General features: G+C 49.6%; 4 protein-coding genes across 4 annotated transcripts; 3 read left to right on the plus strand and 1 right to left on the minus strand.

The window, feature by feature from the left end:
- Positions 1-43: 43 nt before the first annotated feature.
- Positions 44-1568, minus strand: T069G_03769 (tRNAHis guanylyltransferase domain-containing protein; the record flags this gene model as incomplete). Its single annotated transcript, XM_056170979.1, has 8 exons — positions 44-277; positions 333-437; positions 487-575; positions 624-796; positions 854-898; positions 958-1089; positions 1146-1235; positions 1483-1568. The coding sequence occupies 8 exons, from the start codon at positions 1566-1568 to the stop codon at positions 44-46; spliced, it is 954 nt and encodes a 317-aa protein (XP_056031871.1).
- Positions 1569-1613: 45 nt separating this feature from the next.
- T069G_03770 (uncharacterized protein) lies at positions 1614-3099 on the plus strand (the record flags this gene model as incomplete). Its single annotated transcript, XM_056170980.1, has 2 exons — positions 1614-1972; positions 2040-3099. 2 exons carry the CDS (start codon positions 1614-1616, stop codon positions 3097-3099), a joined length of 1419 nt encoding a protein of 472 aa, XP_056031872.1.
- A 949-nt stretch (positions 3100-4048) lies between these two features.
- T069G_03771 (uncharacterized protein) lies at positions 4049-5353 on the plus strand (the record flags this gene model as incomplete). Its single annotated transcript, XM_056170981.1, has 1 exon — positions 4049-5353. The coding sequence occupies one exon, from the start codon at positions 4049-4051 to the stop codon at positions 5351-5353; it is 1305 nt and encodes a 434-aa protein (XP_056031873.1).
- Positions 5354-6624: 1271 nt separating this feature from the next.
- Positions 6625-12025, plus strand: T069G_03772 (RNA polymerase rpb1, domain 1 domain-containing protein; the record flags this gene model as incomplete). The annotated part of the gene is made up of 5 exons (XM_056170982.1): positions 6625-6981; positions 7043-10605; positions 10675-11327; positions 11409-11928; positions 11998-12025. 5 exons carry the CDS (start codon positions 6625-6627, stop codon positions 12023-12025), a joined length of 5121 nt encoding a protein of 1706 aa, XP_056031874.1.
- Between the last annotated feature and the right edge of the window lie 11858 nt (positions 12026-23883).

Raw genomic sequence — 23883 nt, forward strand, 5'->3', positions numbered from 1 at the left:
GGCTATCTTTTTCGAGCACAAGGAATACCCAATAGACAGCGTTTCAAGTTTGTATTTCTTTGGACGCCTTGCCAGGCTGACCCGGCTTGCCCGACAGTATCCAGGGCCGTCTATCCCAAAATTCATCCTTGATGATGTCCAAGTGTTCCACCACCACTTTCGCCTTGGCCCTGCGCTTCTTGTCCTTTTCGGCTTGTGATTTTGATTGTACTGCCGGCTCCGCAAGGGCATCTGCTGCGGCGGCGGCATTGTGACTACTGGGCTCGGCCAATTCGTACTGCATGCAAATGTCAGCCTTCAATACACCGGTTTCCATCAGTAAGGAGCCTCACATCTCTGAACACAATGCTTCCTTTCTTGAAGATTTCCGGTTCGTTGTTGTAATTAATTTTGAACCGAGAAAACAGTATTTCGTTTTTGTCCGCAGCCAACGTGCCCTGGAAACCCAGTTAGTATATCAGTACAATATGGACAGAGGATACGAACTGCAAGTGTTTTTTCTGCCTCCTTGTTGTCGAGGCCTCCTAGCTGTATCAGCTTCCAAAAGGCTGTGTTGTACAAATTATTTATGTGGCCTTCTATGTCAGTAAAAAATATTTCGTGTTGACTATTGGGATCCTTACAATCAGCTTGCCGCCAACTCATGTAATCGCGAAGATTCTGCACTGTCGGGTAACAGACTGCTCGACCGTCAAAGGTTGGGAGAGGGAATGAGAGGGGAGTGTCTGGAAAATAAGTCGGCCACAAGTAGACGTAATTCGCTGTAAATGTAGAGACAATTGTGGTGACCAGTTTGCTGAAGTTTCGTCAGTCTACGTCGAATGTAGGGTAAGCCGGGATTCTAGCTGCGCACCTCGCTCTCCTCTCAAAGAGGTTGCTGGACTTGTGAAATACAAAACTGTGAAGCGTTAGACTGTATAATATGGCTGAGATATTTGAGTCATCAAAACATATTACCTATACTCGTCGCTTACTCCGTAGGCAATAGTGATCTCAGGGATATCAGTCACCACAGCCTTAGCCGCCGCATTCATAAGATCAAGAGCCCTCCGGTCATTTGGCTTTTCGAATTCATATTTGGCACACATCCTTGGATAAAAATGTTAGATACTATGGAAATAGTCCCGTTTCATCTGTGTCATTACTTGGTAAATCCTCTGCCATCTATGCGTACTACAATCCATGTATTGGGCAAGAGGGAGTCTGGCTGCTCGAAATTTCGAACATATTCAAACCTAGACCATCATTTAGCATGTGACAACGTAACCCAGAGTGAATTCATCGTACTTGGAGTTCGCCATTCCGAAATCCGGCGAAAGCTGCTTGAGCTTTTGTAAAAGAAAAGGTTTGTACTCATTTGAGCGTAAACAGAGATACCGAATACTTGTGCGTCATGCTAGCGGCACATCCCCGCGGTGGAGCATTTTCAGGTCCCTCAATTCCGCGTTAGGCTCACGCCTTGTCGTGAAATATTAGATTCACCCCTCGCGTGGCGCTTTCTTTTCATCAGCCTTGCAGCTTCGCATTCGTGCTTTGAGCTCGCAGCCTTCTCGCGTCTCCTCGACCATGTTGCTCTGCTTCTCTCCAATAGCCCCAGCCCTGTTACCGCAACGATGAATCTCCTACTTTCCGACGACTATCTCCTCCAGGACTATCCTGAGAGCATGACGAGCACGATCCGATCCGGCCATGCGACGATGCTGAGATTTAACCGCAAGGGCGACTACCTTGCTTCCGGCCGTGTGGATGGGACCGTTGTTGTGTGGGATCTGGAGACAATGGGTGTTGCTCTGAAAATGAGAGGGCACAACAAGAGCATCACATTCCTAAGCTGGTCGAAATGCGGGCGGTATCTACTATCGACGTGCCAAGGCTGGAAGGCCATACTCTGGGATCTGGAGACTGGGCAGCGACATCGTGAGGTGCGCTTTCGGGCTCCAGCTTACATGGCAGAGCTTCATCCTGAGAACCAGTATGTGCATCTTGCATCCTGCATTGCAAACAGCGCCATTGCCCCATTTACTCACCCCCTCACCTAGTAATCTTTTCGTCGCGTCTCTATTCGAAGAGCAGCCACTCCTAGTCGACATCTCCGAGCCAGTAGACGTTAAGCGCGTTCTCCCGTCAGCACCGAGGCGGTCAAACACTGACAGCGATCTTGCCCTCAAAGAAAAGCAAGCAAAAGAAGATGCAAAGCAGATGACGACGTCTGCAATATGGACAGCGACCGGCGACCACATAATCGCAGGAACGAGCAAGGGCAAATTGAATATTATCGATGCCAAGACGCTCGAAGTCATATACACAGAAAAAATATGCACAGGTGTCATCACCACCATGCGAATAACAGGCTCTGGCCGAGACCTCCTAGTAAATTCACAAGATCGAATCATCCGGACATTTCGAATACCAAATCTTTCGGTGGAAGATCTCGACCCGGATACAATACAGTTGCCACTCGAACATAAATTCCAAGATGTGGTTAACAAACTGTCCTGGAACCATGTTACGTTTAGCGCAACGGGCGAATACGTGGCCGCGTCTACCTATAACAATCACGAGCTCTACGTTTGGGAGAGGAATCACGGTAGTTTGGTCTGCATGCTGAAAGACCCCAAGGAGGAGCAGGGTGTTATTGAGTGGCACCCTTCTCGCCCACTCCTGGCAGCGTGTGGATTGGAAACTGGCCGTATATACATATGGTCCGTCATCAGTCCTCAAAAATGGTCAGCGCTGGCGCCAGACTTTGCTGAGGTGGAAGAAAACGTGGAATATATGGAGAGAGAGGATGAGTTCGATATATATGCACAAGAGGAGATTCACAGGAGACGGCTTGACGCCGAGGACGAGGACGTGGATGTGCTGTCGGCTGATCATGCAAAAGAGGGGGATGATCTGGAGAATTTTCGCATGCCCATCTTATTCAACCTAGGCGAGAGTGATAGTGAAGACGAATTCGTGGCGGTTTCGACCGGAACTATGCGCCGAAGGAGTCCGGGAGAAAGCCAGGCTGATTTAAGCGCTGGAGCTGAATCTGCCGCCCCTGTGCGCAAGAAGGGAGGGGCTGGAGCGAGGGGAGGAAGAAATAAAAAGAAGTGATTTGGAGACTTGATTGCATGGCGTTTTTACTTTTATACCTTGCTGGTGCCGGCAAACAAATGGGAAATAACAAATCATGGTGCTAGGCAGCGGTTACGATGGCATGAGATATAGAGTATCATATATTGGAGAAAGTATTGCAAGTTCATCGATATGCTTTTTGTATAAAATTACATCTTTAACAGCCCCTTTACCCTCAACACTTTCCACACCTTGATGGACAGCCAGCACCTCAGCCATTGCGTAAGGTTCAAGTGTCGGAACAGGATACGAAGGGAAACTATCCTTTCTTTCTCGCCTCACTTTTAACTTGTATAACAGGTAGATACCCTGCTTCTATAGATAGGTATGCCACTCTAGATACTTTACTCTAATAGCCGCTACTATTGCTACATATTTCTACATATTTCTACTATCTGCTGCTATGGCTACCCAGGTATGTTCCTCTACTTTCTGGTATTATCATCCAAACTTTATCCTGATCCACTATAGGCAAGCAATGATGGTTTTCACACCAGTTTCATCAGCTATATAAGACACGATGGCACCCCAGAATTCCCACACAGCAGAGGCTCAACCAAATCTGGTATCTCAAACGAACTATTCCAACATTACAATGCAGCAACTACTACCCCGGGGGCCTCCAACTGATGAAGAGCGCCAGCTCTACTACCAGGGGCTCCCTTCTTGCCCCAACCTCGTCGCACGATCAAGCACACATGATTGGGTAAATATATATAGTTTCGACCGTATTAGGTGTTGGTATTCCTATGCGGATCCTAATCTTTATGTACTTCGCCCGGTTGGAAGTTACCCGCATTTACATCGGCTGTGGAATAATGCATCGTCTTCGCTTAGGGTCCAGATTTTACGAGCTCTCAGCAGGGCCAACTGGACTTCCATTGATATTCTACGTGTCTGTATCAATGGGCAAGACCCTATCACGCCCATGGTAGCTGTGGCCCCTGGGTCGCTAACCTGGATCGAGGGTTATGCTATCGCAAGGGAATGCAAATCTATTTTCGCAAGGTATGGTATCTTCTTGGACTGCGAGATACGTGAATCTGTGGTCACTTTCTGCACCGCGGATCAGCTCGAGACAAGTTCTACCGCCGACGCCTCTGTCGACTCTTCTGCCGATTCTACAAACAAGACAAGCTCACCGAAACCTTTTCAGCTCTTTTCTGGACCCATGCCAGAAAACGACGACTGGATGTATGCACATACGTGGACAAACTTCTCTGACGTGCTTGGCACCACGATCGCCATGAAGGACAGGGATTCTCTTACAGGCACGAAAGGCCTGTACCTCTCTTTGTCGCCATCTTCTCCTGGAGCCGAGCCCAAAATCCTGGCTTTGACTTGCAGACACGTGGTGATTGATTCCAAAACAGAGGGCGGCTTGGAAACATACTGTCGCCCAGAGTCTGCTCCCTTCAAAGATGTCGTTCAAGTGGGCCAGCCGGATTATGAGTACATGGTCAAATCGTTAGAGCGCAGAATATCAAGCTACCGCAAAGACTCTGAACACTTTAACGGCTGGCGCCCCTGCTCACCTTACGCGAAGAACGCCCTTTCTCTCCAAGATGCCATAACGCCATTCAATGCCGCTTCCTCCAGGGTTTTTGGTCAGCTTTTATACGCGCCTGAGTTGAACACTACGGCAACCGAGGCCCAATGGTCAAGAGACTGGACATTGATCGAACTACTTCCAGGATCCCACCAATCTCCTCTCAGTTTAATAAAGAACAAAGTGGATATTGGATCGGTTGTTGACTTTCTCACTGCGCTCTTTGGACGCAAACGAGTGGTCATGGATATGAAGGCGGAATACGGCTGCCAAACCATGCAAAGCACTGTCGTCCCAATCGACCAAATTTTCAAATCTGATTGCACCGCTGAGGATGAGTCAAGGATGGTGATAAAATATGGATTGAGGGGAACATTTACGCTGGGTCTTGGAAATACGTTGAAATCGATCGTTCGCCATCCAGAAACCCCAGGCGGCGTAAAGCGAGAGAGTGAAGCATGGGGCATAGTATCAGTTGTACCCGCTAGAGTGTGTCTTCAAGAGCCCTTCTCAATAGCAGGAGATTCTGGCGCCTGCGTTTGGGATATGGAGCGACGCCCTGCCGGTATGATCACGGCAGGCAGCGGTTCCTCCGAACAGGTGTACGACATTACATATGCGCAGCCGTTGGAGGGAATATTGGAGGACATGAAATCTTGTGGCTACGATGTGTCTCTGGTTTAAATAGGGAGTGGCTATTTGGCATCTCAAGGACTGCGTTGAGTTTGGGCATCGAAGTTGGATGTGAAAGAAGGCTCTTTATTTACTACTATCTATATGTAGTAAATACCCGTTTCCTCTAGTATTTGCTATTACAGCTATACTTCTCTCGTCTCCGTTAGTATAGCTATATATTTCAAGTGTTTCTTTTTATAATTGAATTCGTCTAGTGCTCGGTATTATTTGCGACATGTGATGCCGCTGTATAGCAAAATTGGGATACTGAATACTACTACGGAGTAGAGAAGGTAGCGATAGTAGAAGATACTAGAAGAGAATAGCACTGGTAGCGGATACTAGAAGAGGATAGGCTGCAACAGATGTAATGGCAGATACAGGTAGGTAGAAGAGTGGCGAAAGTGGCCGATGCTAGCTTGAAGAACCAGATGAACAAAATACTGAATGTCTTCACTGCATCTCGCCGCGACACTTGCAATGATACGGCTCCCTTGACTAAACGTGAAGTAGTGAACCAGCATGTGAGGCTGATGTGAAACCAAGAGCCCGGGAGCTGAGTCACACCGGTAACATGCTAAAAGGAGCGTGCAGTGGCTTCAGGGAGTGTGATTAAGATTCGGTGCTGACAAAAACAGTGAGAATTTTTCTCCTGCGAATCCCAAGCAAATGGCGTGAATTTTATTGTCTTGCCACTCTCCTTTCCACAGTGCAGCGCAAAAGTGAACTTGATTTCTTGCGGCCTGAGGCATCGACTGATGCGGGCGCAAGGAGGTGGTGGTCCCAACACGGCTTAGCGGCATCGAGGCACCAAGCGCCGCCTCACGTCCAGAACTTTCAGGCTTCTTCTGATCGTCTCGCCTTAACCACGACAAAACTCTGCTCACGGCTCAACTTCATCACCAAGCGTGTCGGGCATCGAGTCTGGCACCTGGAAACTCCCCGAAAACGACGATACGAGCCTCCGACCTGCGATTTACGTGTTCAAACGGCCCTAGAGCTGGTGGCGACGGGGGAGACCTGCCGTGAGGTTCTCCTGGGCCTGGTGGCCAGGACTGGCGATCGAGAGGGCGCCATCTCTCAACAACGCACAACCGCTTCTGCCATCGATTCTTCGGTTTTCAGCGATAGGCACTTGTCACCTCTTGAAAATTCCAGTGTTTTTCTTCGCGCTTTGCACCTGTGCCGCGACTGCGAGGCGCGTGCTGCATCCGCCGCCCTCACCGATCCTTTTCGACTTCCGTGATTTGTTCAATTGAAATCTCGCACCGACCGCGAAAATGGCGAACCTCTACTTCACCCACTCGAGCGCTCCGCTCAAGACGGTGCAGGAGATCCAATTTGGACTCATGTCTCCCGAGGAGATTAAAAGCATGAGCGTGGCACACATTCTGTACCCCGAAACGATGGAGGAAGGCGGCACGAAGCCGCGCGACGGTGGCCTCAACGACCCTCTTCTCGGCTCGATCGACCGACAGTTCAAGTGCAAGACCTGCACACAGGCTATGGGCGAGTGTCCTGGTCATTTTGGACACATTGAACTGGCAAAGCCCGTGTACCACCCTGGCTTCATCAAGAAAGTCAAGAAGATCCTGGAAATTGTCTGCCACAACTGTAGTAAAGTGCTGGCTGATGAAGTTGGTCTTCTCTTTTCCATGAAGCCTTTGCCTCACTGGATGCTAACCTGAACTTTACCAGAGCGATCCTGAGTTTGTCGCAGCAATCAATACTCGAGATGCAAAGCTCCGCTTCAAGCGCGTATGGGCTGTCTGCAAGAAGAAGCGGAGATGTGAGAATGAGGACCGGACAGACAAGAACAAGGACGAAGAGTTTGCGCCTGGCATGAAGCCGACCCTCGTGGAAAGCCATGGCGGTTGTGGCAATGTGCAGCCTCAAGTGCGACAGGTTGCCCTTCAGTTGAAGGCCGCCTTTGAAGTGGCCCAAGAAGATGGCCCCAAGCGGAAAGAGACGGCTCCCATCACTCCCGAGATGGCCCATAGCATCCTTCGTCGTATTTCCGAGAGTGACCTGCGTAACATGGGTCTCAACTCGGATTACGCTCGTCCGGAATGGATGATCATCACTGTTCTTCCCGTTCCCCCGCCCCCAGTCCGTCCTAGTATTTCTATGGACGGCACCGGTACTGGCATGCGAAACGAAGACGACTTGACCTACAAGCTTGGTGATATCATTCGTGCTAACGGAAACGTCAAGCAAGCTATTCGCGAGGGCTCTCCGCAGCATATTGCGAGAGATTTTGAGGAGCTGCTTCAATATCACGTTGCAACCTACATGGACAACGACATTGCGGGACAGCCTCGTGCCTTGCAAAAGAGTGGTCGCCCCGTCAAAGCCATTCGTGCCCGTCTCAAGGGAAAGGAGGGTCGTCTGCGAGGCAACTTGATGGGAAAGCGTGTTGACTTTTCTGCTCGTACAGTCATCACGGGAGATGCTAACCTGTCTCTGCACGAAGTCGGTGTTCCTCGCAGTATTGCCAGGACTCTGACTTATCCTGAGACAGTCACGCCTTACAACATTGGAAAATTGCATCAATTGGTCGAAAACGGTCCCAACGAGCATCCTGGAGCCAAGTACGTTATCAGATCCGACGGAACCCGTATCGACTTGCGACACCATAGACGCGCAGCTCAGATCTCCCTGGAGTATGGCTGGAAAGTTGAGCGTCATCTGATGGATGGTGACTACATCATCTTCAACCGACAGCCTTCGCTGCACAAGGAGTCCATGATGGGTCATCGTGTTCGAGTTATGCCTTATTCTACTTTCCGACTCAACCTCTCGGTTACTTCTCCATACAACGCCGATTTCGATGGTGACGAGATGAATCTCCACGTTCCTCAGAGCGAAGAGACTCGTGCCGAAGTCAAGGAGCTGTGCTTGGTCCCTAACAATATCGTCTCACCCCAGAAGAACGGTCCTTTGATGGGTATTGTGCAGGACTCTCTTGCCGGCGCTTACAAGATTTGCCGACGTGACACCTTCCTCGACAAGAACCAAGTCATGAATCTCATGCTGTGGGTCCCCAACTGGGATGGTGTTATTCCGCAGCCCGCTATCCTAAAGCCGAGACCACGTTGGACTGGCAAGCAGATCATTAGCATGGTCATTCCCAAAGAGATCAGTCTACATGCCCCCGAAGACAAGTCAGATTCTCCTCTCAAGGATACTGGATTGCTTATTCAAGCTGGTGAGCTCATGTATGGTCTCATGAAGAAGAAGAACATTGGTTCCGCCTCAGGTGGTGTAATCCATCTCTGCTACAATGAGTTGGGACCAGAAGGTGCCATGGCGTTCCTTAATGGCGTTCAGCAAGTGGTTTCCTACTGGCTCCTACAAGAGGGCCACAGCATTGGTATTGGTGATACCATTCCGGACAAGCAGACAATCGAAAAGGTCCAGGTGCATATTGACACCCAAAAGGCAGAGGTCGCCAGGCTTACGGCAATGGCTACCGCCAACGAGCTGGAGGCGCTGCCTGGTATGAATGTCCGAGCTACTTTCGAGAACAAGGTTTCCATGGCTCTTAACATGGCTCGTGACCAGGCTGGTACTACGACGCAAAGGAGTTTGAAGGATTCAAACAACGCCGTCACCATGGCTGAGTCAGGTTCCAAGGGATCATCCATCAACATTTCTCAGATGACGGCGCTTGTCGGACAGCAGATTGTTGAAGGAAAGCGTATTCCATTCGGCTTCAAATACCGAACTCTCCCGCATTTCACCAAGGATGATTACTCACCCGAAGCTCGTGGCTTCGTTGAGAATTCTTACCTCCGTGGTCTGACACCCTCCGAATTCTTCTTCCACGCCATGGCTGGTCGTGAAGGTCTCATTGATACTGCCGTCAAGACAGCTGAGACTGGTTATATTCAGAGACGTTTGGTCAAAGCTCTGGAAGATCTCAACGCTCAATATGATGGAACGGTTCGCAACTCTCTTGGTGATATCATTCAGTTCCTGTATGGTGAAGACGGTCTTGATGCCATGTGCATTGAGAAGCAGAAGCTTGGCATTTTGAAGATGTCTGACGAGGCGTTCGAGAAGAAGTATCGACTTGATCTGGCCAATCCCCCTGATTGGTTCCGAAAGGACTACGAGTATGGCAACGAATTGACCGGCGACAAGGCTTCCATGGCTCTTCTTGACGAAGAGTGGGATGCACTTCTTGCCGATCGCCGTGAAGTGCGGCAGATCAATCGCTCCAAGATGGGCGAGGAGTCGATGCAGCTTCCTCTCAATATTGGTCGTATGATCGAGACAGCGAAGCGCGTGTTTAATGTCAAGGCAAACGACCGAAGCAACTTGAGACCTTCTGATGTCATTCCTGTTGTGAGGAACGTCATCAGCAAGCTCAAGATTGTCCGAGGCGACGATCCGATTTCCAAGGAGGCAGATGCTAGTGCTACCATCCTCTTTAAGTCTCTTCTTCGTTCTCGACTAGCCTTCAAGGAGGTGGTCAAGGAGCATCGCTTGAACAAGCTCGCTTTTGATCACGTCCTTGGCGAACTTCAAAACCGATGGGATCGATCGTTTGTCAACCCCGGTGAAATGGTTGGTGTCCTTGCTGCCCAGTCCATTGGTGAGCCCGCCACGCAGATGACGCTGAACACCTTCCACTTTGCCGGTGTGTCTTCCAAGAACGTCACACTCGGTGTGCCCCGACTCAAGGAAATTCTCAATCTGGCCAAGAACATCAAAACCCCCAGCATGGCTGTGTACCTTGATACCCCACTGGCTAAACAAGAGCAAGCGAAGAAGCTGCGAAGTTTGGTTGAGTACACTAACCTCCGATCGATCACTGCCGTCACTGAGATCTATTATGATCCGGATGTTCAATCTACAACTATTGCAGAGGATGTCGATATGGTCGAGTCCTACTTCTTGATTCCTGATGACAGCCAAGACACTATCGATCAACAGTCGAGGTGGCTCTTGCGTATCACACTTGACAGGCAAAAGTTGCTTGACAAGGAAATCAAGATTGACGATGTTGCTCAGCGCATCAAGGAGGAGTACCCCAATGACCTGGCTGTCATTTTCAGCGACAACAATGCCGATGAGCAGGTCATTCGAATCCGCACCATTCGACAGAACGACGAGAAGGATGAAGATGGAGAGAAGAAGATCGAAGACGATGTGATGCTGAAGCGTCTTGAAGCCCATCTTCTGGACACTCTGACGTTGCGAGGTGTGCCTGGTGTTGAAAGAGCTTTCTTGACCAAGGGCACTCGCCTTGTTGAGTCTACTGATGGATCTGAACTCGCGCTCAAGGACGATGTTCGCTGCACACAATGGTACTTGGATACCAGCGGTTCAGCCCTCCGCGAGGTGCTGGCTGTTCCAGGAGTTGATCCTACGCGAACCTACACCAACGACCTGTGGCAGATTATCGAAGTGTTTGGCATTGAGGGCACGCGAGCTGCCCTTGTCAAGGAATTGACGGCTGTGTTGGCCTTTGACGGTTCCTACGTCAACCATCGACACATTGCGCTGCTTTGCGATGTTATGACGTACCGCGGAAGTATATCTGCTGTCACTCGACACGGTATCAACCGTGCTGATACTGGTGCACTCATGCGATGTTCATTCGAAGAGACGGTTGAAATTCTTCTCGAGGCGGCTGCTACGGGAGAGCTTGATGACTGCCGTGGCATTTCTGAAAACGTTATGCTCGGCCAGATGGCTCCCATGGGAACTGGTCACTTTGACGTCTTCCTGGATCCGAAGATGCTGGAAACCGTGATTTCGGACAACTCTCGCATGGGACTCATGCCAGGCATGCCTGTCAAGGAAGGAGAAGTCGAGGGTGCGGCTACACCTTACGATACTGGATCTCCCATGGCCGACTCTGGCTACCTCAGTCTCAACTCTCCTGCTGCTGGAAACTTCTCGCCCATCCAGGGAGCGGGTTCAGAAACACCAGCTGGATTTGGAACCGAGTATGGTGGCGGCGGCTTTGGTGGTATAGGATCTATGAGCCCATACTCAATGCGTGGAGCAACCAGCCCCTTCAGCACTTCTCCAACCTCGCCATTCAGTTCAGGTATGGGTGGCTACTCTCCATCATCGCCCAACGCTGGATATTCGCCTACGTCTCCCATGATCGACGGCGGTATCGGCCGATACGCGACATCTCCGTCATTCAGTCCTTCCTCGCCGTCTTTCTCGCCAACTTCGCCGATGCTGCGACCGACGAGCCCTGCCAGCCCCAATTACAGCCCCACGTCGCCAAGCTACTCGCCTGCATCCCCGTCATCGCCAAGGCACTATTCGCCAACGTCGCCGGCTCAGTTCAACTCTCCTACATCACCTAGCTACTCGCCTGCTAGTCCCAATTACAGCCCTGCTTCTCCCAATCTGCATGGAGCTGGCGCGACTTCTCCGTCGTATTCTCCCGCTTCTCCCTCGTGGTCTCCGACATCTCCAGAAGCTTACTCGCCTACGAGCCCAAGCTTCTCCAAGAGCCCTGGGTCGCAGCAATCTCCCACCAGCCCCAGCTACTCGCCCACATCGCCGTCATTTTCTCCTCGGACGCCTGGGCCGGGAGCTTCTGGAAACCAATAGTAAGTCATACTTTGGAGTCTCGAGACTGTATTACCCATTAGAACATGGCTGACCAGTTTCTCTTATAGTTCACCTAATTCCCCCGCTAACGATTGATTTTATCCTATAATGCATACGAGGCACGTTTTGCCGTCGACCATTGATTTATCGTTTTTTCTTTACATTTTTTCTTTCTCTTTTTTCCTATAGTTCTCCCGGTGGAAGGATTGTGAGAACCTCAGCATGATAGATGTTTATGCAGCCGGTAGTAAAAGCCGAAAGTGGATAAAAAAAGAAACACCTATACAAAAAACACTCATAGTTTTGTCGATTCGCGGTCTTCTCATCAGAGATAGAAGGGGTTGACGACAGGTTTGCAGCTGATATGTATACTAGACGCGAGAATGAAAAGTTTTATCGAGGAGATTGACGACCAGATTGGAATCAGATTGCAAAAAGATAGTGGGCTTTGGGGAGGAGGAGCAAACCTGTCACTGGAACTTGAGCTTTGAGAAATGGATTTGCTTAGTTGAAAACAATACTGCGATCCTGAACTACCAAGTGCCCTTGTTCCACTGTGAATGCTTGCTGCCATGTTTTGCATACGGTATCTGACCTTGGTTCATCATCTTTCTCCTGGAATTTGCGACCTTGATTGTTGGTAAGGCAAGAGGTTCGGCTTATAGAGTAATACCTATCTACTAGGATAGAGGTACACCTAATGTATTGATTGAAGCAATTGACTGTTATATTGAGAAACCCGCTGAGATTTCAGCTTTAGACTTCCAGAATTGCTTGATGAAGTAATGCTTCCATGTAGAAGAGGCACTAGAAGTGAGAAGAAACAGCGGTTCTAGCCCATACTGGAGGAAGTAGCCGATAGTAGAAGAGAGTAGAAGAGAGAAGCGATAGTAGAAGAGAGTAGGAGATAGTAAAAATGAAAGCTACTATATCTACATTTCTCGTATAGTCAAGTCATTCTGGACGGAAAAACACACAATTCACATCAACAACGTCAACGTCAACATCGCAACAATGCCTCGTACTAGCGCGCACCTCGAGAGTCCCGCCGTGGACCATGGTGCCAATACCAACGACAATGCCCATTAGAAATGGGTACTCGCAGAGATTCGCAGTAATATTAGGCACCTTTGGATCCGTGTCCAGGATATTGCGAAGAGCGTCAAGCACGTCTCGAAGGATATTAAGCAGGTTTCAAAGGATATCAAACAGGTTTCAAAGGATGTCAAGTACGTCTCGAAGGGCGTCGAGCGTATTTCAGATAACGTCGAACATGTTTCGGACAACATCGACCATCTTACCGTTTAGATGAAGCAATTACCCCCGGGTATGCGGTCGATGATCAAGAATAAGATGCAGTGTATGAAGACTAAGATTGATGTTGTTTCTCAGATTGCGATGGATACGTCGACTGGAACTACTAATAGAGAGTTTGTCAATGTCGAGACTGCTCTCGCAGGCGCCCTCAGCCGTCTTGACGACATTAAGCAGTTTCTTGAGACTGGATCATTCTTTGTTAACGAGTAAATTGGGCCCTATTGGCGAAGGACAGAAAGCTAAGCGGGAGAAGATACTACTATGGCTATATCTTCTCTAATATTTACTGCTACATTTATATTTTTCTCTTCTAGTAGCTGCGAATAGTAGAAATAGTAGCGGATAGTGGCAGATACCTCGATGACTTTTAATTCATCCAAACAGTCTATGCCGTCCACTTCCACCAGAGCATGAATGAACTGGATAGACATTGGATTATTGCAGCATGGGATGATCCAGCCCTCCTGCAAGCGCGATCGAAAGCGCGATAGATGCCGCCTTCTTCGTTAGAAGATGAGCATTAGCACCACACGATAGATGATCTAGAACTGGGTTCATCAGATTCGGATGCCAAATGTTTTCCTCCGTATCTAGATTAAGCTAATCTACCAACTACCTACTAGAGCTCTAGTAGAATGAGGATATACCTGACTAAGAAACTCCAGAGTCAGATGAAGAGATCGTTAATACCTTGGTAGAGATATGTCGCGGTATGACTGAGTACATGTAGAAAGGTAGTAGTGACAATAGTAGATATAACGAATGGACGCAGAATTGGTCTTTCTTATCGTGTAGCAATGGCATCCAGTAGCACACTGTCTTCTTTACCATAGGTAGTATGGACAGTATCTCCCCTCGTAGAGGTCTGGACCGTCAATCTAGAGAAATGTCCAGTTTCGTCCACCATCGTATTGACCGTTTAATATACTCCAAATTAAAGCACGAGCATCATACCCGATCAGTAATCCAGCCGCGATTTACTCTTCACCGAAACACTCCCCCTTACAGCTTTCGCTTGTACAGCCACAAACCATTCTCCCTTTCTAATGCGCCGTCTTCCCTTGCTTCATCAAGGAGTGCAAGAGTATCCCCCGATCCCCATACATACTCTTTCTCTCGCTACGGTATAATCCAATTATGCACCCTTATTTAACCCAAACCTCATCAATCCCATTGACTATCATCTCAATCGTCTCTCCTGCTAAATCTGCCGCTTAGCAGCCCTGTCGACACTATACATGCATTCACGCATCTCTAGTAGATCATGTGATCTTACCAGACCGTGTGCGCAAGTTTTAATCTATACAGGAATTGTTGTTGGTCGCGCAGAATGATTATTGCACGAAAAGAGAGCAAGTAAAAGACGCGCCCAATGATCCACGCTATCCAGAACTAAATATCGACATGTATCGCGTGTTAATAAAAGGGATTGACTCGATTTTGCTTTAATAATATTCAATCACACCCATTTTCCTCCCTTTCAACGGTACACAATGCATCTATCCTCTCAGCAAGGAGCGCAACTCTGTTAGCCACAGTTGATTACGTGCTGTCCATTGGGATAAAAACCTTGGCGCAAACAAATTCAATCCTCAACATCACTTCCTTGCATACATAATTTCCTCCTCTTCTCTTTTCCACCCTTTTTTACAATCATGTTTCTCCTTCGTCCCGGTTCGTATCCTGCCGCATTTGGTCCGTGCTTCAGGTCAGCTATTTCCCCCCCGGCAGCTAGCCGGCCGTGTCTATGCAACGTCTTTCCCGCTCTCCCGCCCTGACCCGCCGTTTTTAAGCTTGTATTGCCGCGAAAACGGGCGGGAAGCTGTTTATGCTATTTCGTATCGGTGCCGAGCCGGATCCTGGTTAGCCGGCGTAAAGGGCCGTGCTGCAAAGTCTCTCGTGGTTCGTGTGATGGAAGATGAATCCTTCCGATTGTACGTCGGCACGGTCGCCTCGGATCGCTGAGGACTCCCCAGATTTCGTAGAGTATTGTACTGCTCTATTGTGTTACTAGTCTTATAGTACTGTGGAAATTTTGTCAAAATATATCATGTTCAAAGCATTAAGCACTGAAGCGGCACCCCGGCAACGCAACAAAGAAAAAGCTGCCTTGGTTTGTCTGGACATATTGAACAGCCACATGATGACCGCTCTCACGGCTAGCCAACACGGCCTGCTGCTGACACTGCGTAACCTGACTTTTGGCCCTCGTACCGCCGGCAGCTGGGGAAGCGGCTCTGTGGGGAAGAGGCCGTATTCTGTGATACTCTTGTTACGAACGCGCAGCCGCAGCCCTTGTGACAAACCGAAATGTCCCAACAAGATGCTCACACGACGACCAGGTAATGAGACCCCCGCGACGAATGTATCAAAATGACGAGCATAGGGCGAATTAAGCTAATTATATGTATTTCTGGTTCGTCAATTGGTGGCTGTGGACAATTAGCTCGGAAAGGGGCTGCGGCCGCATATGCGGCCAGGCTGTGTTGGCCGACCAATGGCATTCAAAATTTGACCACTTGGCTCGCGAGGCAGACAACCTCTCATCAGTAGATCATAGAAAACAATCAGTTAGGTTGGGAGAAGGACAAAAAAAGTAAAATAAGACACCGCTATTTGATTTGGTATGATGCTCTAGCTGTGTGGCCTAGGTATAGGCAGAAGGGTTGGGGCCATAGGAAAAAGAACAGCTTCCCCGCAGAATCCGCCATATCCGTTCATTGCCTCATAACCAATGACTATGTACATGTGCTATCAACCATCAGGTGTACAGGTGAATTGTATCCTTCTCATAAGTAAGACAGGATGAAAAGAGAGGAAAGAAAAAAGGAAATAGAAAGGAAATAGAAAAGGAAATAAAGAAAAGACGAGACGATCGTCAAAGAAAAGATGAAAAGTGAAAAGATAAATGGGTGAATTGTAGAAAAAGGATGGAAAAGAAAAAGAGAAAAAGAAAACAGGCTAAAATCAAGAGAAGAAGGCGTGGATACTCCTCTTGCGAAAGATGAATCCAGCATCGGGGGTCGGAGGAGTCTAGGCCAATTGCTAGGCCCTCCAACTTTTGTCTATAATTGAGTGCATAATAAAGAGAGATATGAAGAGAAGAAAGGGAGAAGAAGAAGAAGGGAAAAAGAGGAAACTAGGAAAAAAGGAGAAGAGAAAAGATGAGATGAAATGAGAAAAAGGAAAAAGAGAGATACAGAAAAGGAAGAAAAGAGATGAAAGAAATGAAATCGCTTCAAGTCGTATGAACCAATAATGAGGGCGATATGAGTCCTAGTCCATTGGTGATTGTTCAACGGCCTGGATTAGGGCACTCGGCGCGTCTACAGTATCCTTCCCATGTCTGGGTGCCTTGGTCTTCGATTTTAGAGCAGCCACAGCTGGGCTTGCGCGTGGACTCTGTGACGGTGCAGCCACAGTGGGTGTAGTGCTGTCGAATGATCCAGACACACATGTTGATTGTTTCGGAGACAAAGTGGCGTTAAAGTATAGTGTATAGAGTGTAGAGCAGAGAGATCTACTGGATGACTTATTCCGAATTGGACTTGGCTCACTAGAAGAAAGAGGGCTTGTCAGTACTCCTTTGCGCAGAGTTGTGGTCTGCTTGGGAATATCTCTTGCGTACAATGCTTGATCCTTTAGTCTTCTTAGTGTGGAAAGGATTGAGATGCTGCTTGTGTCTAAAAAGCTCAAGTACTGAAGATGGAAGAGATGGAAGTGCTCCAGATGAGTGAAAGAAGCTGTCTGTAGGAGATTGTCGTTTGTCGATGATGCTCTTGGTATTGAATGCTGAATGAAGCTTGGAAGGAGATATCGAGAAGCACAGCAGGTGTGTTTGTCGTTTATATATCTTGTGGAACGAAAGCCTCGGGACTGCGTAGAGGCTGTGAATATACATTCAAGTTGTTTGCTCAGAGCAGCGTTCGTCCTTACCCAGGAACAAAGCCCCTTCAGGCAGAGTACAAGTCCAGACGTCAACCGATGTATGGCTGTTGGGTGTTTGCTTCTTCTTCTTCGGGACTTGCCAGACGCATGCGCACGGCTGTTAGATGCACATTTGCATGGCCCCAGAGACATAACAAGGAGACGAGGAGCCGACATGTACGTTAGTCGCCACCGATATATGCTCGTACGTGCGGCCGTTGTTGTTATGTGCGGTGCCGCGGGACGGTGTTAGTTGTTCGTTGTGTCCAGTCTACTCTGCGGTAGGTGCGAGGTTCTGTCTGCCTTCTGGCCCGTTCTCTCGCCAGGGGGGCATTTTGTTGTCTTGTCTGGGAGAAGGGGGAGGCAGTGAGCAGTGAGGCGACATCAAGTAGCCCTGATCGGACCACGAGGCATCGCAGAATCGGCAGTTTGCACAAGGCCATGCCATGTCAAAGTCACGGCGCGGGCCCAGCTGTGGGTGTACCCGGTCGGCAAGGCCTAGATGATGCTCAGAACCAACAACACCTGGGGCGCCTGGCCCCCCCTGCCCATGTAATGTACGAGTATGTACGTGTGTGTGTGTGTGTGCTTTGACGCACTTGGATGATGCAAGCTTGACTGACTGCGTGTGTCTGTATGCATGTATGCATGTATGCGCATGTGGACGAAGAATCTTTCGCATCTTTTGGGGTGTGGGGGGTTGGGAGATGGATGGGCAGAGATTTGGCCGTGGGTGGAGGAAGGTCAACTCAGTCTTGAGGAAGAAAACGAAAGTGGAGGCGATTTGCATCTAAGATTCTCAAGGCCTAGCCCCCACTGGGCCTGCAATTCGAAGACACCAATGCGAGGCGTCTGGAGCTACGATGCAGGAGCCGCAATTGGTGCCGTGATGCGATATGGCTAGGCAATGCCTAGGGCTCTAGCCCGAGAGTCAATGCCATTCTGTATTGGGTGGGAAATGACATTGTGGTATTGGCAACTTCAGTATTCACAGACATGACTCCAGCTGGTGATGCCGTATTTGCTTGGGCTTGTGGTGTTGAAGTCGACGTTTGATGTTGATGTCATCCCAGTCATTGCAAGAGTCATTAAAGCTGGATAAAAAAATTTCGCTTAATTTCGCCTTCTCTTTCCGGGTTTCTCCTTCCGTCATTGACCAAAAACGCACACCCATACACCCCCATTGCTCGACTTGAAGTTGTTGGTTGTGTCTGGTTGAAGATTTCAGAAGGCGGAAGAGCCATTTTGACTTACATGCCCACACGCTAGAAGGGCCCTTGCAAGATCTTGACTACACGGACATGGACATGGACAGGGACACGCAGTGGAGTCACAAACAATGACGAGTGGGCATCCATCCTTTTGTGTGCCACAGAGAGACGGGAAAAAACATGCCTTGGGTGCATGTAGCCGGATCGTCATACCAGCTGCCCATATCTCATATACGAGTTTACGTACAGACAGTACCTGGGGGAGAAGCAGGGACAAGGGCCACGGAGACGAGTGCGGGACATGACTCTTTCTTCCTTCAGCCGGAGGAAATGGCTACATGTACTAGGTAGCACTCTGCAGCGGTCATTGAGGGGAGAGGCAACAAGCCCATGGGGGGAGTGGAGAGGATCGTAGCTACATGATGGCTTCGACTAGTGAGCAGATCAGGGATCTGGAGGGGGGAGGTGCGGATAGGAGAGCTGCAAAGTGTGTAGAATTATCACATCGTGTGCGTGATATTGCGGGAGAAGACAGAGACGCCAACACAACGAGAAAAACGGGACGCGCGGGTCACACAACAGAGTCCATCATCAACGGCCACTTTCTCTCATGGGCGACTTGGCGCGCTCACCGAGAACGCCAGTGTCACCGGAGATGTTGAACAGAGAGGGCTTCACAGGGCGGAAGACGGTGTATGTACTCGTAGTCTAGCTGAACTATGCGGCAGTGAGCTGAATCATGAGCAGGAATCAGGATCATGCTAGCTTCACACACTCCTCGTCGGAGAACAATCCGGTGCAGAAGAGCCGGCTCCTTGATGCGTTTCCCGCATCCAAAATGTGCTTGTTGGCCCTGGCCAGTTACCCAGCCAGGCAAGGCGTTGCTGTTGTTGCGCCTCTAAAAAATCGACGGGGGTATCACAAGCGTTAGACGCCCTGTGGATCCAATGGATGTCGCACATGATCCGCAGCGAACAACGTCTTATTCTACTTGTGGCATAGCCGGTGAAGCCATCGCCAAATACTCCAGCCCTGGTACCTTGGAGACTTGATGTACGGCAGATACACATGTATCGATGCTTGTATGCGGTGGACGGCAAAATTACAATTGCTGGACTAGACGGGGATCAACTGCTCTCCTCCAATCTCGGCCAAAACCAAAACGTCTGCTCTGTCCAACAGCAGAGAATGCCGGCTTAATTGCATGTACTTGGACCGGGGGTGAGACGACGCTACATGTACTTGTGGCAGCTTAGTAGCAAGTTGGGGCCACATGAAGCCATAGCAGCAGTGGACGAACATATTGGAGAGAAAAAAACTCTCAAGAAGGCGCAATTTAGTTGCTAGGTATCTGTCTGCCTAAAAGTGCATCAATAGATTGACTCCTCGAATGGTTCATTATTCCACATTCTATTCTCCAATGCTTCAACGGTTGGTGTCCGGCCTGAAACTTGACCTCTGTCATTGGTTGTAGTCCGTGTCTCTGACCTTCAGCCGTTCGTCTCCGGTCTCACTAGGCACAAAATAATGCCCGCAGATATCGATTTTTTGGTGGCCCCTGGATAGATAGATGTACCCCCGGACCGAGGATTGATTAGCGACATCCGGATGAGACGTGGTGGCTTTGCTCCAGTTCTGTAGACGCGAAGACGCCGTGATGCGGGCTGTTGTGGCCCAATGCGGAAGAACCAGCGTTGCATCATCAGCTCAAACGGGCGTGTCGTCTCGCATATTCGGAGCCTTTGTTCCATTACAAGCGCGGCTCTCACGTCAATCCGTGCTCAGCGACACCAGGGGCTCGGTCAAGAAAGCCTACGATGCACATCACATCCCCTAAGGATCTACGCTTCAGTGAATGAAACAAAGGCATTGTGGCAGTGACAAAAAAGCTGCTGCGCCAGAAGCCCTATTTTGGCCCTGAGCAAATGGCGTCTGGGTATCACGGCTCAGCTGCAGCTCTCACGAATCTCGGCGTCTGGATTGGACCAGCGCAGCCAACACGGCTGATAACTTGTGGGCTGTGGCGTTGACGTCGGCTCCGCATGGAGGCTCTCGAACCAAAAGGAACCCCCAGCTCAAGCTCAAGCAAACGGCGAGCGGGGGGTTCGGCAGCTTTTTCGATAGAGAGGGCTTGAACGGGGGAGAATTTGAGAAAATATTGTTAATTTGACAGGGGAATTGAGAGACTCTTCACAGTTGTTGCTCGATGGCCCCCACCTTCAGTATAGGCGTCATAGGTTGAGATGAGGTCGTAGCCGTGTCACGCCTTGGTAAACGCAGCGATTTACTACATGACAACATAACTTGTGCAATTTATCCTTGTGGGTTGTCATTTTAGAAAGATACTGAGCGAGATTGCATAATACAGCTTTTTATCACTTCATTAATAGCATTGGTATAAGGCGATGGACAGATCAATGCAGATTACCTATTACTCAGCGAGTGCCGGCTGATGAGCGATCAAGATCTACAAGTGGCAGTGGTGGTGTGTCTAAATTGATGCTGATTTGATATGCATCGTCATCCTTCCGCAGCAGGTACGATTCTCTCAAGGATCTTTTGCTGGTTCATGATATTTCCCGTGGCGTGCTGCAAACGCTCCGTTTGTGCCTTGGTCTAGCATGGTGGTCCTGGAGAGGTCTGACAGAGCAGCTGTCATCGGAAGCAACGCCGCAGTCTGGCTTCGATCTACACGTGTATGTCTGCTCTCACTAAAGTATACTAGGTAGGCAACCTCGGTATTTCGGTATTGGAGAAACAGAAAGAGGAAAAAGGTCCCTAAATCACGCATCCGCTCTACCCAGCAAGTATTGGAACTCTTGTGGCGTCCTCAGCTTGGGGGCCCGGAGATAGAGGCTTTAGCGATTGACCCCGTGGTTGGGATAATAGTGTTTGGTACATGTACCTAGATGACTCAATGTTCCTTGTGCTGGCTCATCTTTCAGGTTGGCAAATCGAAATCCCGAATTGATGCTTCGTCGTTCCAGGTTCTCACTAATCTCACCAGTGCAGGCTGAAATGTGGCTTTGCATTGCTGAAAGCTTGGTACTTGTGCCTATCGTCGGGTACCTGAAGCTTCGATTTGCGACCGTGCACTTCCAAATTCAACTTCCAGAACTCTAGATTCCGGTTCCTGGGGCTGAGCTTCGCAGCTGCTTGCCAACGCACGCTCTGACAATGCCTATTGGGTCTGTTTTCTGGCTGTTGCTCTCTATCAATCTGTCGTTGAACTGATTAGCCGCTCCAACAACAGCCTGCGCCGCGCTGTTCGATGCAAAAATAGAAGAAACAAAAGAACACAGCCGCCGAGCAGGTATGCAGGTACCGAGTTACTTAAAACATTTCCAGGCACAAGGCGGTTCTTTGGCGGGGTCGGACGCCGTTCTGCGCTGCCATTGGCCAGCTTGCTACATGTCAGCCTGGAAGCTTTAAAAGAGCCTCCGCCCGCGCGGCTGTGAAGGGCGGCTCTGGCTTTTCCTCCATTCACACTCTCGACACAAGCGACGTCCAGGGATCGCGAGGCGCCGGCCGCCAACGAACCGCCCTCAAGGACAGAATAAGCGCATCTCGATCCGTTTGCTGTTTGCTCTCTCCTGATGTCGGCCTGATGTCGACCTCATGTCGTCATTCCTCGACGACCTCGTCCAGTCCAGTCTAGATTGGCAGAGACCAGACCGTCGTGGCTGAAGCTCTCCATCGCACCAACGCCTGAGACGCCGTGTTAGACGCCTGATAGGAACTGCTCCCCCAATGGCAAGACTGCATTTTACGACCACTTTCGCTTATTGTTACCTGCGTTGCAGCCCTTTGAGCAGCTAAACCTGTTCTTTCTGCTGGTTCCAATATCAGAGTCGACTGGCCCACTCTCTTCGTTGTCGTCTTCTTCTTCGTGTTGGTCGTACACCTGCCAGGTTCGTACAGTCAACGAATCCGCGCGGGCGGTGCCGTTGAGGCTGGGACAACATCATAGACTCACCCCATCCACCTTGCTTGACTGGTTCAGGGGTTGTCAGTCATTGAACCACGTCGAGTCTTCCCCCGCTCCGGCCCGCTGTGTGTTGGTTTCTTCGTGCCGTGCAGCAGACAAGGGTCGGAATGATGATGGTGTTGCTGCGGGATTGCCCGCTCTCTTGATGATATCGTGGGCAGTGGCTTGCAAATTGGAAGAATTTGGAGGAACCAACGACTGGTCCGTCTCCCGCATGATACTACAGATAATCGCCTGTTGCTTGTTTGATGTACACATGCCGCGGCTGCGTTTACGGACTGCCACACTTGCTGTCTGCCTTTGTCTTCGCCTCGCTATAATTGGGCCACTTGAACCCCTTGGCTAACACCAAGTTCGGTCTTAAGGTGTGGTCGATTGTCCACATGAATAGGCCAAGAATGCGGCCGACGATGTGGCCGACCCCCTTCGTGCGGCTGTCGCGATCTTCCCGCTCAAAACTCAATGCGGCCTTCCATGCGACCTTGATAATTGCCGCAGCCGGCAATGCGAGACGGATGACCGTATTGACGACCGCATCTAAGCAAGATGTCCTTTGCATCTGCCAGATCAGCCGACACATCTCTCGGACACTTCAACAGATGCTAGCGATGCATGGCGCAGCATCTCTCGGGCCTTTCCCCGTTTAGCCCGGCAAGGCAGGCTTCAATGGCCTCACCCTCGGTGCCAATGTTACTCCGAGCCAGCTTACAGCTCCTACCGTGTTATCAAGCATGCGTTGCATCCTGATACTTGCTTCCGTCCGTGATGCAGTGACCCGATATCCACACGCAGCCACACCTTGCAGAGCTGATCCAACACCTTGACCCCAGCACATTTCACATTTGTCAAGTGACTCTGCTCCTAGTTGCAATCTGCTGATATTCCTCTATGCAGTATGAATCAAGACATATTAGCATGGTTCAATACCCACGCAGAACCAACAAGTTACGCAATAGTATCCCGAAGTGACAGCGTCATCGGTTCCTCATTCAGAATTTGCCCCCTTGTCGTTCTGATCTAGGCGTAGAAGCTATACCCAACTACAACTGTTGAAGTCGTCATTAAGTACAAGGTGCTAAAAGTGCCTGGCACTGCCGCGACCTGGCTGACTGACTGATTGCTAGTTCCAGCAGATGAACAAACCCAAAACTTGACAAAATGTGTACGAACGGTATTCTCGAGTTGTCTTTGTCATTGAATTGCTTTGTTCTAGCAATTCGGTATTGGTATATCGTCTCCGGCACTCTACTTACGTCGGACTTTTACTTTTACGTTGATCGCCATATACCAACCCCTTTTCATCATGATCCAATAGGGGGACAACATGGCCGACATTGGAACTTCTGCAATGGAATCAGCCATTGGGGGCCAGAGGGTCTTGGCCGCAGGACCAAATGTCATCAGTGCATATCTAGATCGACTCAATATCTGTCTCATTTTGCACATATCCGGGCAAAGAATTGATTCCAATGTCGTGAGCGGACCCAGTTCCGCATTTCCCGAAGCAGCTG

Source organism: Trichoderma breve, chromosome 2, assembly GCF_028502605.1.
Source record: "Trichoderma breve strain T069 chromosome 2, whole genome shotgun sequence".
NCBI lineage: Eukaryota > Fungi > Ascomycota > Sordariomycetes > Hypocreales > Hypocreaceae > Trichoderma > Trichoderma breve.